The sequence below is a fragment of the Akebia trifoliata genome, chromosome 3, assembly GCF_017979445.1.
Source record: "Akebia trifoliata isolate Shusen 1 chromosome 3, ASM1797944v1, whole genome shotgun sequence".
In the NCBI taxonomy this organism is placed as follows: domain Eukaryota; kingdom Viridiplantae; phylum Streptophyta; class Magnoliopsida; order Ranunculales; family Lardizabalaceae; genus Akebia; species Akebia trifoliata.
The window spans coordinates 39,522,497-39,536,442 of NC_141377.1; the positions used below are offsets into that span (position 1 = coordinate 39,522,497).

The 13,946-nt window shown below is 31.7% G+C and overlaps 1 protein-coding gene and 1 long non-coding RNA gene across 4 annotated transcripts in view; one reads left to right on the forward strand and one right to left on the reverse strand.

Annotated features, from left to right (window-relative positions):
• LOC147406882 (MADS-box transcription factor 23-like) overlaps nt 1–13,946 on the forward strand; it is a 26,022-nt gene continuing 12,076 nt past the window's right edge. For both annotated transcript variants that reach the window (XM_086435217.1, XM_086435216.1), the window contains exons 1-2: nt 1–183; nt 306–534. In XM_086435217.1, coding sequence (XP_086291343.1) covers nt 353–534 — 182 coding nt within the window. In that variant the 5' untranslated portion in view covers nt 1–183; nt 306–352. The remainder of the gene's footprint in view (nt 184–305; nt 535–13,946) is intronic.
• The window catches only part of LOC147406883 (uncharacterized), a 19,226-nt gene continuing 17,898 nt past the window's right edge, over nt 12,619–13,946 (reverse strand). The window contains exons 4-5 of one of the 2 annotated variants that reach the window (XR_015176626.1): nt 13,629–13,669; nt 12,619–13,536 (exon numbers count right to left, since the gene is read on the reverse strand). This is a non-coding gene — a long non-coding RNA (uncharacterized LOC147406883). Of the gene's footprint in view, nt 13,670–13,946 lie in introns of both variants that reach the window. The other variant, XR_015176627.1, reaches the window with a different exon arrangement.

The window sequence follows — 13,946 nt, forward strand, 5'->3', positions numbered from 1 at the left end:
TCCCACCTCTCAAACCACTTCCCACAGTAAAACCACTTAGCGGTTTTGAAACACAAACCGCTCTTGTTTTATTACAATAGGCAGTTTTTTAAGTTCTTCTAAAATCACTTACCAGGTTTCCTTATAAAGAAAGTGATCTGAAAAAAGTTATAGCGAGAGACAAATCTGACAATCAAATCCCATGTAAAAAACTCTGTTTGTTGTTCTTCTCTTTGAAAGCTCCACATAGAAATATTTTTTTTATTCAAATCAAATTATTCTCCATGTTTTACTGATTTTTTTTTTTGTTTTTTTGTTTTTTTAAGATCTCAAGCTTTGAAGAAACCCTTACTAACTAAGAAGAAACCCTAAGATGGGGAGAGGAAAGATCGTGATCCGAAGGATCGATAATACGACAAGCAGGCAAGTGACTTTCTCGAAGAGAAGGAGTGGATTGTTGAAGAAGGCAAAGGAGCTAGCGATCCTATGCGACGCAGAAGTAGGCCTTATTGTCTTCTCAAGCACTGGAAAGCTCTACGAGTTCGCCAGCACAAGGTCTCTCTCTCTCTCTCTCTCTCCATATATATTTTGCAGAATAAAATGCCTAATAAATTATTCTCATACATAATGGGCTTTGTTCTATTTTCCTATTTATTTACATCACAGAATATGATATTGATCTCATGAAATAATAAAAAGTTGAATATGGATTTAGGGTTTGATGCGTTGCATGACGATGGATATGATTGATCTAAATGAACAAAAATGTCATCAGCATGTCTAAGTACTAGAAACATGATCATTGTCACTAGGTTTTGCGACACATCAAAGCACTGCAACCACGGGTCTAGAGTCCACAGCTATGGGAAAGCAATTAGGGTCGAAGTGTTGAGTTTCATGGACAAGATCTTTTATATTCCAAAAACAAAATAAAAAATGGGTTATTTTTGAGATAATTAATCGTATTTTTTTCTGTGCGTTTCTATGTTGTAAGAATGTTCTTGATTAGGTATCTTTCTGGTTCCACATAAAAGGAAAAATGGGTATATGGGAATCTCTCTCTCTCTCTCTCGGTATCATTTATAGGTGCCAAGCTGCATAATTTTTCTATACAGCATTTCCCTTAAATTTATCTTAATAGTTAGGGCTCTACTATACCCAGGCGTTAAAGAAGCTACAAGGAGAAGAAAAAATGCCAAATAAGAAAAGTAAAAAAAACTAAACTATTGACACAATCTAACTGTTGTGAAGAAACCGTATTATTAGGTTATTAATTTAAGAGTACTGCAGTGAAGGAACCTGATACCTGACCGGTCATTCACCGATATGACTAAACAGGTCGGTCCAAAGTGGTCCGGACGGTGGGTCTGACCTGTTGGACCCAAATATGAAATATTAAATAAATGTTTTAGGTTTTTTCCTAAAATCAGGTAATTTTTACTTCAAAACATGATCCAGTGTCACATGATGTCGACTACAAAGTTTTAAGAACTTCTATAAAAAAATTTCCTATAGATATGAGTTTGAAATTTAAATTTAAGAATTTAATGGATATGTTTATTTTCAAAACATGGATCAAGCCTGAAAATAATAATTTTATTTATTTATTTTAAATTTGATCTAGATATGAATGTTAGGGTTTGTCTTACTAAGCATGTGGATCCAACAATTAAAATCTTACTAAATTTGATCATTTTCCATTAGTTTGTAAGAGAATACCTAAGGTTAAGGAGGCCATGTCATCAATTTTAAAACACATGAGGTATCTCAAATGTTCACCAAATTGTAAAGGGGTAGGTGAAAAATCACCCAAAAGTTGGATCGGACCTTTTATAAAACCCATTCGGGTCATTGGTTGAACTAGTTTAACCGATTGAATCAGACAAATCAATTGATTTTGTTAAAAGTGGGTTTTTCATGGTTGACTTGGCTCATAGAAGCAAATGGGTTTGGTTCAAACAAGTTGGACCGATCACTCTGATTTTTAAAACATTGGTTTAATATTTATAAATTTTAAAGTTACAAACAATGATTCACAACTTATCTTTAACGAAACAAACTCCAAAAGCAATTGACAAGGTTACAACTACTAACTAAAGGCTTCTACTAGATTACAACATTGTAATACACCAATTTAGATAATAATATCTTCAAGGAAGCAAAATCTTAAAGCAATTTACAATGTTAAAACATATCACACACCCAAATCCAACATGAATTCCAAGGATTTGAAGGTTAGATTTCAAGGCATGATTATATATCTCAACTTATGATAACATATAATAATAAGTAACATTTCGTATTTAGTAGCTATAATGCAGCGGAAATAAAACTAATAACCAATTATCAGAATTGCAAAAGCTAACATCAATCATAATTTAGGTCCATAAAGAAATCTCAAAAGACATAATCCTTTCAAATTACATAATGACATAAAAATTAATAGTACTGAATATAATGACACATGATGCCTAGACATAAGTTTCTCAAAATTGAAACAAAAAATAAATCCTAAACTTTAATGTCGCAAACTACAAGAGAAATGTTCGTCAATATACTCCTCCTCAAGAACCTCTTTAAACTACTATTCTTCATAAATTAGATCTTCAACAATTGAATAATTTGAAATGGTGAATAGAAATGTGAGTAATGGAGAGTTGCTTAGCAAGAAATATACCATTATAACATCTAGTCATAACATGCAATGTCAAATGATGTTGAATATTTAAACAAATATAATTTTATCATGACATAACATTCGAATAAAGGCAAAATGAAAAGAAGTCAACATTTGTAATAGTTATCTATTTATCTATCAGTTCTATCATCAAAATATTCTATCATTCTTCAAAAATTTTAAAGTAAAATATTTATCAATATTGCATCACAAAATGAAGAATGAATACATAATACCACACTACGATATAGTTGATAAGAGAGTTGAGGAACATGTTGATATAATCGTCTCAACTATGATAAATCGATATTCCAATACTTATCCTCCAGTGTGAAATCCCATAGTTTTTATATGGTTTTGTGACTGGTATAGTATACTACAGTTGGATTACCATTTATTCGATTTAGATTGACCATTCCTACCGAGTTCAACTAATAGTGAAGTTGACTGTTTGACGACTACAAACTCTTAGTAATCATTAAGTAACTCAAGAGAGATTCATCGCGTCTAAGCTTATCATTAGACAAAACATATGAACCTCGATTATTTCTATACTATACAAAGATCATCTTTAAACATAAATATTTATATAAAAAAAGAAGATAAAAAATTCTCAGATCTCACAAGCGATATTATACTCTAAAGTATCTCATACTACCAAAGAGTATCAAGTATTATCCTATATTGATCCGTCGCTTCTAGAAATATAACAATGCATCATTCTTTTTAGGCTTTTTATGATCATTTTTTGGTAAACAAAATAGTTGTATTTGGATATATATATATACAATTTGTTTTTATAAAAAATACAAGTAATGGTAATGTCCTCAAATCATTTTTGTCAATACATCCATTCATCAATCAATACATCCATCCATCCATCATATCTTCACGTGAACATGAGAATGTGAGATATTCATCCACCCATCTATCTATACATTCTCTCATCTATCATATCTCTGGAGTCACTATTCCATTCATTTAGGAAAAAATACAAGTTCTCACTCTTCATCCATTACTTAATCGATCAATCATCTTCTATTTAGATATCTATCAAAGTACATCTTTTAGAAATATTTGTGATTCTATGATATCAACCAAATCCATATGATGGTCATGGAGTCACATGATGTTTCTAAACCCAATATATATAAAGTAGACCAAGATCTTTGATGAAAAAAATCAATAATTTCACAAAAATGAATGAGATTGTTTACAACGTTATATATGTTGGAACCAATGGTAACATCACTAATGTACACAAGAACAAAGATGTAATTGAGGGATGACAAAAACTATAAACCCCAAAAATCATCAATGAAATTAGTAATTAGGAAAATCTCATAGAGAATCAATTACTTAATAGATACAATGTTAATCAAGGAAGTCACACACTCCAATACCAACAACTTAATGGTTGGTGCACCGTTTCCATTTTTGTCCAACCTTTTTTTCATCAACAAAAACATGTTATATAATCAAAAGAAAACTAATCACAAAACACTTTCAACGTAGAGAAAATCTATCAAGAAAGCCCAATTAAAAAACAATCAACAAAACTTGGAAATTACTTTAAACTAAGTTTTCAATTTTTCAATATGATTTTAGCAGACAATTATGGTTTAGTGGGCCAAGCCTCAATAGTACGTGGGGTTGGGGTCTTGTAAACTCTCAAGAAGAGAATTGGTTAGGATTTTGAGAGGATATAAAGTATTTTTTTTTTTTTAATTTTTTTTATAAGTGTTCTCTAGTTATATGCCTTTGGGAGATTCTTGAGGATATAAGGTTTCAAACATCACAAGTTCAACGTAATTGCATTAAAACCTAAAAGAATGACATTGTTTACCGTTAATCAAAGAAGTCGTGATTGTCATTTTCACCCTTTTGAGTCTTGTCAATCATGATGATTAAAGAATAAAAGTCTAAATGCTCTAAGATTTTGAGAGAATTCTTTTGAGGGGCAAGTTTGTATTTGCCCTTGAAAGGCAATAAGTTGGATAAAAATTAAGCACAATAAATGTAAATACTCATCCAAGAGAAGGTCTTAAGAATCAATTATATATTTTGCACTGAGTCTTAACAAACTTAGGGGTTAGGAGGGTAATTACTCCTAATTTCTAAAGAATTCTCTTTAAGGGACAAAAGGGTCTAAGTTCCTTGAACTAGGTCAAATTACAATAAATTGTTGAAGGGTAGCCTTGAATATTATACAAGAAGAGGGCCTCAATGATCAATTACCTCGGATTGGGTCTCAACAAAATAAGGATAGGATGGTAATTGAGTTTTGAGAAAGCCAAGGGTCAAGGTTAAATTACTTTCACAATTACCAAAAAACAAAAGGAAAATTATTAGTCATGAATTAATGTAAGGATAGAAAGGTTTATTTATTTTATTCTATTTATTTTTATTTATTTTTGCTTTGGCAGGCCGCACGTACCAACCACCCTACATGTAATAGCAATTAAGTAGGACGGTAAACTTATCTTGTGTTATATTGAAAAATTATGGATTAGGAGAGATTTAGGTGTAAAATCCCCTTAAGCAAATCTAGAGTACTCATTAGAGAAAATCAAATCTTAACTACCTAATGGATTGGTCCTTACCCAGGGCAAGAACCTAGCTTAAGAAGTACAAAGCCTTGGGTAGCCCACATTTGGTCAAGTTGAAGGTCTTTGGAATAAGATATGTTACGCTAGATTTTAAGAGTCCTCAGGCTTGGTTCGAACGATTTGTGTTGCATACAACTCCAATCAAACACCAAATTTTCAAAGAATATTCTCTACATTCCTTGAATTTCTTGGAAAAAAAGAACATCAAAGCTTTAATGTTGTAAACGTAAGTCTTCACATATCAATGTGACTCCAATCAAACACCAAAATTTTAAAGAATATTATATTCTCTATATTCCTTGAATTTCTTGGACTAAAAGAACATCAAGCCTAACAAGATTAGTTTTGTAAATTGGGTATGCCAATTAATATACGCGGGCTCATGTGATTGTTGGATCCCGGATTCTGTGAACCAAAAAGTTCATCCATATATGCCCTTTGTTCCTATATATACGGCTCATTCTCAACCCCAACGACCTAAATTAAACGGATGAATGGCCTAAAGACTCAAAAATCCAACAAACCAAAAAAACCCCAAAAAAGCTTATATTGATTTGTAGATGAAAAGTGGTTGTCCATATTTGTAGATTCTTCTTAGTTGGGCTTTCTTCGAAGGGTTTCTCAACCTCCAAAGTGTTTTTGCAATTTGTTCTCTTTTGGCTATATAATAAGCTTAGTTGGACAAAAGTGGAGAGATTGCATTGACTATTGAGTTGATATTGTTGGGTGTGTGACCTTCTTGAGTAGCATTTCAACTTATATGTGATTGGTTCTTTTCTTGATTCCATATTTTGATATGATGGTTTTCAGGGGGTCTTTAATTTCTGCCACCCCACTGATACCTCTTTGTTCATTGATGATATTACCAGTGGTTCCAACTATTAGAGAAATGGATGCAATTGTATTATAATACATGAGATACATTGTACATTATCCATGTATTTCATGACAAAAGGAATGTAGTGATGGAGAATTATATATGTAGCAATATCAATTAAGATATTCTACATTAGGAAGTATTAATAAATTAGAATAGTTATATTAACTTAGTTTTCATATCTTGGTTAATGTAGTCTCTATAAATACCCTATTGGGATGTATGCAATAATCATCCAAGAATTCTCAATAAAATCATTTCTTCTTCATAGTACCAGAGCCTATTGAGAATTTGATCTTGGCATGTAGTTATAGTGATGGTGCCACCATCATTGTTGCGCCATTGCTAGACTTCAATCTTTTTTTTCCTCTTACAAATGGATTTTATACGATCAAATAGCATATAACTTGAAAAGATCAAGAACAATTATTCGATGTAACTAATTGCACATTCCATCTTTAAAGGACTATGCAATTGCGGGAGGATGTTAGAGAAATGAATGCAATCATATTTAATTCACAAGATACATTGTATCATTATCCATGAATTTCATCACAAAAGGAAGGTAGTGATGGAGAATAATGTATGTAGCAATATCTATTAGGATATTCTAGAGGTATTAATAAATTAGAATATTTATATTAGCTTAGTTTCCATATCTTAGATGATGTAATCTTTATAAATGCCCTATTGGGATGTATGTAATAATCATCCAAAAATTCTTAATAATTTCAATTTTCTACATGGTATCAGAGCCCAAGCTCTAGTGAGAGTTTGATTTTGGTGTGCCGTCTTCGGCAATGGCACCACTACCATCATTGGATTTAAATCCTTTTTTTTTTCTCTTCTAGACTCTAGCACAATATAGTTTTATTTTACATAAACACCACACCTTATTCTATATCTTTATAACCTCCCTAACTCATGTCTCTTGATCTCTAGTTTCTTTTTCTTTTTTTTAATCTTAAACATCTCCAACGAGAGTTCTTCTATAAGCCTTATGATCCTACTTCGTATGCTCTTGGGAGGATCAAAATAGATCTGATTTGGTTTGCCACTAGCTCCAACAAACTCAAAAATAAGTAGGATGCGATAATGATAGACTTCACAGACAAACGATGTTCACCAACAAGCACAATTGAATTTTTGGTTATCATAAGCACGTCACTTATGAGATCAATAACAATTATTCAATACAACCAATTGTGCATTCCATCTTCAAAGGACTATGCAATTGTGGTAGGATGTTAGAGAAATGGATGCAATCGTATTATAATACACGAGATACATTGTAACTTTATCCATGTATTTCATCGTAAAAGAAAGGTAGAGATTGAGAATAATATATGTATCAATATCCATTAGGATATTGCACATTAGGAAGTATTAATAAACTAGAATATTTATATCAGTTCAGTTTCCATATCTTGGTTGATGTATAAATACCCTATTGGTAAACATCCAGGAATTCTTAATAAAATCATTTCTTCACCAACTTCCAACATTGTGCTTGGTAAACAATCTCATTCATTTTCTCAAAGATTGAATTTTCCTTCCAAAATCTCAGCCCTAGTTTACTATTTTTAGGTGTAGGGTGTTATGTAATAATCATCCAAGAATTGTCAATAAAATCATTTCTTCACGAACTTCCAACATTGCGCTTTGTAAACAATCTCATTCATTTTCTCAAAGATTGAATTTTCCTTCAAAAATCTCAGCCCTAGCTAGTTTACTATTTGGGGTGTAGAAGTACCATACAACTCCGATGATATTTTTATCCCAAAGAAAGTATGTTATGAACATTTTATCACACACCAAGATGAACAGTGAAGCCAACCTCCTTGCCCATGGCAAAAAGAATATTTTTGTCCAAAACTCTTGGGGAATAATTGTTCTTGATTCTAAACTTTATCATAGTACTGTTGTCGCCCTACAATATATATATTTCTTACTAGATATATCAATTTGGTCAATGAGAACTACAATATATCAAATAAACATGCAACATTGGCATTCTCATCCGACCCCATTAGTCTTTTCAACTAAGTAGCTTATCTACTTTAGATTGGGTTGTTTCTTAGAGAACTTTTGATCAACATGTGGATACTTCGTCTATATAGATCTCAATCTTATCTCCCATAGCTCCCACAAACAGTGCACGATATCTCACTGAGTGAGTTTTAGATGGTTCCCAAACTAATCTTATGGGATAAAAGTTTGGAAAGGGGTTATGAAAGTTAATTTTAACTTTTTTAGGGTTGTTGGTTTTAAGTTCAAAAAAGATATTGTCAAATATGCAATATGATTCCACAAGATCTATTTTCTTTCAAGTAATGGATTCTAGCCAATTGAAAGGATCTTCTAATCAATCCAAAGATCATTTCGATTCCATTAATAATGAAGATTTGGAATATCAAACAACGTGAAATTCTGGGAAGATAGATGGAGTGGTAAGGGAGCTCTTATCTAAACTTATCAATCATTTTATACCTTATCAAACTAGAAGGGGTGTCTTGTTCCGGATTTGATTGCATGAATGGTACTAATTTATTCTTGAGGTTGTGGTTTCAAAAGAGGAATTAATGATTGGAAGAAGGCACAATTTCTGTTCTTCTGTAAATAAATCAAGAAATCATTTTAATTAATACTTCAGTCAGGAGATCTTGTATTTAGAACCAAAAGTATGCTTATTCTGTTATAAATGATATCCTTCTATAAAGATTAATCTATATTAGTAGTTTCTCTACTCCTTTTATGCGGGGAGCAACGGTCTTCTAAAATTTTGTTTTTCTTGTGGATCATCTCTCTCAGTAAAATTATAACAATTAATCATCTTAGTAAATGGAATTCTATCATCCTTGATTTATGCTTCCCATATAAGAGATATGTATTGTTCCATAGTCAGCAACATTGGGTGTTCATTTGAAGTAGAATTTAATGTGGTTGGATAATCCCCAATTCTATTATGGTGTATGTTGCAGCTAACATATTACAACTTACTCTACGAGGCATTTTCTCTGATGGAGATTCCTTCTATAATTTGTTGAGGCATTTGAAAGGAAAGAAAATAAAATTGGATCATCTAAGCTACATTTAATTCAACCACAAATGAACACCAAATATATATGGAGCAATAAAGATGCACTACATCTCTATTACGTAATAAGCCCAAATAATAATAAAAAAAAGCAATAAATTTTTTTCCTAAGATGATCAAATGTTAGAAATTTATTGGGAGAAAGTCAGAAAAATAAATAAATAAAACCTTAGATGAAACTGTTGTTTCCCACGAAAAAGAGCAGAGAAACGACTAACATAAAAAGCCTTATAGAAGAAATTTTACATAAAATTATCCTTTTGTTCCCAAATCTAAGATTTCGTATTCTAGATTGTAGTGTTAAAATGATTTTCGAGATATTTGATAGAAGAGTAGATACTACGTAAATCTTCCAATCACTAATTTTCTTCTAAAACCACGATCTCAAGATAAATCAGCATGATTCCAACCATCTGAGCAAGATATCACTTCCACTTACAGAGCTTAAAGTATCAATGTAAGAGCTCCTTTACCACACCATCTATCTTCCTAGAATCTCTTATTTTCATCTTTTCACCTTAAAATAAACACGCATAAAAAAATTTAAATGAACTTCCCTAATCCCTTCCAAACTCCCCTCCCATAAGATTGGTTTGGGGGCCTTCTTGAAATCTGCTTGCAAATTTTGACCCTATGACTTTTCTCCAAGGGTCTCAAAAACTTTTTTCCAAATCTCCACAACCACTTCCATAGAAAAGCCCTCTTCATTGGCTTGATTTTCCTTACCCCTATGCTAAGGGTGAGATGGAAACAAAGCTATCAAATGCTAAAACAGATTCGATCATGCTTATCAAGCATCTCGAGTTCTAGAGGCTTTTGCCTCTTTAGAATCATAATTCTCAGGATCCGAAGTGATATCCTAACAAGTGGACCTCAATGAACATCTATTTTTATTTTTATTTTTATTATTTTATATTATTATTATTTTTATTTTTTTTGGGGGGGGGGGGGTAGGTTTAAGTGTCAAGGTGGGGTTTTTGGATCAGAACGAACATGACATGATGAAGGCAATTAAGGGCTCATTACCTCTAATCAAGCCATTGAATCGTGTAATAAGTATGAAGATATTAAGGGCCTGTTTGGATACCATCAGCAGAACTACTCTTCCAAAGAACAGGAGCTGAAGTACTCTATGGAGGAGCTGGAAAAGTAATTATGTGCAGAAATGGCGTTTGGCAAGCAACTCTATGAAGTACTGGCAGAAGTACTTTTGTGCTGGAAGTTTGTTTGGGAACCATACTGACTTCTCATGACTTCTAGAAAAAAGACTAGAATACCCTTATATTATACCAGTTACTGTTTTTTATCTTTTAGTGTCATAATATGCCTTCAAACTATATTGTTGTTGACATTTTAACTATAAATATTAATATAATATAATATAATAAATATTAATATAATATAATATAATAAATATTAATATAATATAATATAATATTTTAAATATTAAATATTAATATAATATGTTTAAATCCATTATACTTAAAATTTTAAAAAAAATTTGACTGACTATTTTTGACATAATATTAAAAAAAAAAATTGACAAACTGTATTTTAGTGTCATAAGATGCCTTCAAACTATACTGTTTTTTACATTTTAACTATAAATATTAATATAATATAATATAATATTTTTAATATTAAATATTAATATAATGTGTTTAAATCCATTATACTCAAAATTTAAAAAAAAAATTGACAGACTGTCTTTTAGTGTCATAATATGCCTTCAAACTATATTGTTTTTGATATTTTAACTATAAATATTAATATAATATAATATAATAAATATTAATATAATATAATATAATATAATATTTTAAATATTAAATATTAATATAATGTGTTTAACTATAAATATTAATATAATATAATATAATATAATATAATATTTTAAATATTAAATATTAATATAATGTGTTTAAATCCATTATACTCAAAATTAAAAAAGAAAAAAAATTAATATTAATAAATGTTTCTTTTGTTTGATTTAAGGGCAAATGAATTAGAAATATTTTCATAGAAAATTAATAAAGTTAGGGGTATTTTGGTAAAACGAACCGTTAGATTTTGACTCCCCGCAAGAAGAGTTTTGAGAAATAGGTTTTCTTGACTTCTTCATAAAGAGTAATTTCTTGCTCTTGCGCGGAGTAACTCTTCGAAAGAGTAGTTCATACAAACGCATCCAAACGACTTCTAACTCCCCGCAAGAGTCAGAAGTAGCCAAGGAGTCCTATCCAAACGCCTACTAAACTTCTATATTCTTGTTAGGAATCCTATTACGTATTAGGTATTTACTTATTCATTTAGTTGTTTTAAGTCTTTTAGATTAATTTTAATTTGGTAAGAGTCCTAGGTTATTAGGAAGTCTTTTGTCTTAAAATATCATAATGTAGATCATTATTTTTTATCAAATAAAATTCAGAAATTAGAATAGAATTGGATGAACGATTTTTCTCAAAGAAAATTGACAATGTAGGATCCAATGATCATATCATCTGGTATCAGAGCAATCGTTTTATTGATGGATGCTATAGTTATACTTTATTCTATCCAATGAAACTAAAATCTAATTTCTAGTCTATCTTGATCGAATTCCAAAAGCTTGTTAGAAAATCAGTTTGAAATGAAACATCATCCATTACTGATCACTATTGATCCACCCATTGACCTAACATATCCCATCTGATTCGAGCAATTCTCACCACATGACCATGAGATCCAAGTTGGCTCAACAGCTGATCTTTGCCTTGAACACTTCGCATTATCACAAGCCATCGTCTCCTTCTTCGAGATGCATCTTCTCCCATTTCAATCACACATTATATCATTGTTCTAACAAAACCTATAGGATTTTCACAAAATTGCAGGATAACATTTAGTACCATTTTTATAAGTTGAAGGCCAACGTGTCATGCTCATTCTGCCTAATATGCAGCTTCTTGTTGTCTTCAACAAGCATATGTATGGTGTTATGCTGTCCAATTGTGCTAGAACTGAATCTTCGAGATACATAATTGATCAACTTGAGTGGTGTGTGGTGTGGGGGGCGCTAGAAATACAATCTTCGTGGCCAATTCGTCCAAATCCTATGGAGGCCTAGATTGTCAAGTAAACCTAGATAATCCTACCCACGAAGGAATGCTTCCTTCCACATCACCTCCTTTGATCTGGAATTCTAGATATCCTTTTTGGGCTCCCTGCAGTCAACCCTATTGTGTGACAATCATAATGTCAATTGCATGGGTTTGAAACCAATTTAATGATAAAAAAATGTCTCAGATTGTGGAGCATTAACTTCATGTGTATCAACTTTGCATGAGCCTTCTACTCCTACTCAAATATAATACATCCATTTCCTTCACTGTCGTCTGTGTCTCATATAGAAACAATATCACCAAGAAATTAAACCAGCTTTACTTAGTAAAAATAGAAATGTGGCTCCATTCTTGTTAGTAACTCAATTAGATTTGCACTCATGTTAATTGCTGCTTGTATTCCTTACTCCTTACTATGGCTTGACAAATGTTATGTATTTTCAATAGTTTTTTGGATTTTATTTTCAACTATTACAACATTATTGCTTCCACATTGCAATAATCACCAGTATTTCATTACAACTACTATATCTCAAGTTCCAAACAAATAAAGAAAAAAAATATCTATTTATGAAAAGTAATTAACAAGGTGGATGTAGCACTTTTCTTCATGGAAAATAGGTTTCCAACAGATGTGAGACCTAGGTCTAGAGAACAATCAGCTTGTCTGAGTGCGATTTGGGAGTATGAGCCACACCCCCACACCCCTAATAGAAAGATCCAATCAACCGAATAAGCTCCTCTTCGTTGTCATCTTACCCAAAGGCTACCTAAATCTTTATCAATTGATATAACACATGGATCCTCTGAACACTCAAGCTCTTCATTTGGTTGAAAGAGTATGTTAATCCACCTCTTATTTGCTATCATGTGAATTAAATTCATATGCTCAAGTGAACTGCAAGTAGCATTTCTGTTCAGAGGAGTATTAAAGGGTTTATAATTAAAGGAGGAAATTTTTTTCGATTTTCAATTCGAATGATCGGGAATAAGTCGGGCAATCCTAGCCTTAGGATATTGAAGGAGGGTTATACAGGAAATTTCATTTTTAAAAGCTCTTGCTATGCCGAAGGGTGTCAGGGTTTTATTATTGATAGTAGGGGAAAGGGGCCATTCATTCATTGGTTCAGAGTTAGCTCCTTGGTGTGGGTGAAGAAGACTTGTGGGTGAAAATGGTGAACAATATACAGGACATTTTCCTGTCAGTGAAAAAAACGACCTTCATGTCTAAGGTGGAATATGAAAGCTAATAAAACATCAAGAATGTGATCAAATGAGTCATGACTCATACCTTCCAGCTTTGAGACTTGAAATTTGATTTTCAGCATTCAACTGAAACAGTAATCGAATCAAAATAATTCAAGACTGAATCCAAAGTGTTGAAAGGTACATAGAAAAGAACAACATTCCAACTTGAGTTTGATGTTCATCTATCAACTTAGAATTTGACTTGCCTTAGAAGAGGTAATTGTTAACTTTTTGGCATGAAAAAAATATTTCTCATGAACTCTCTCTAGATATTATGATCTGCTCTTCATAACTATAGCCATATTCACCCTGACGTCATGACATTAATGTTAAGAAGTATGATGAAAGCTGATAGTCTTTA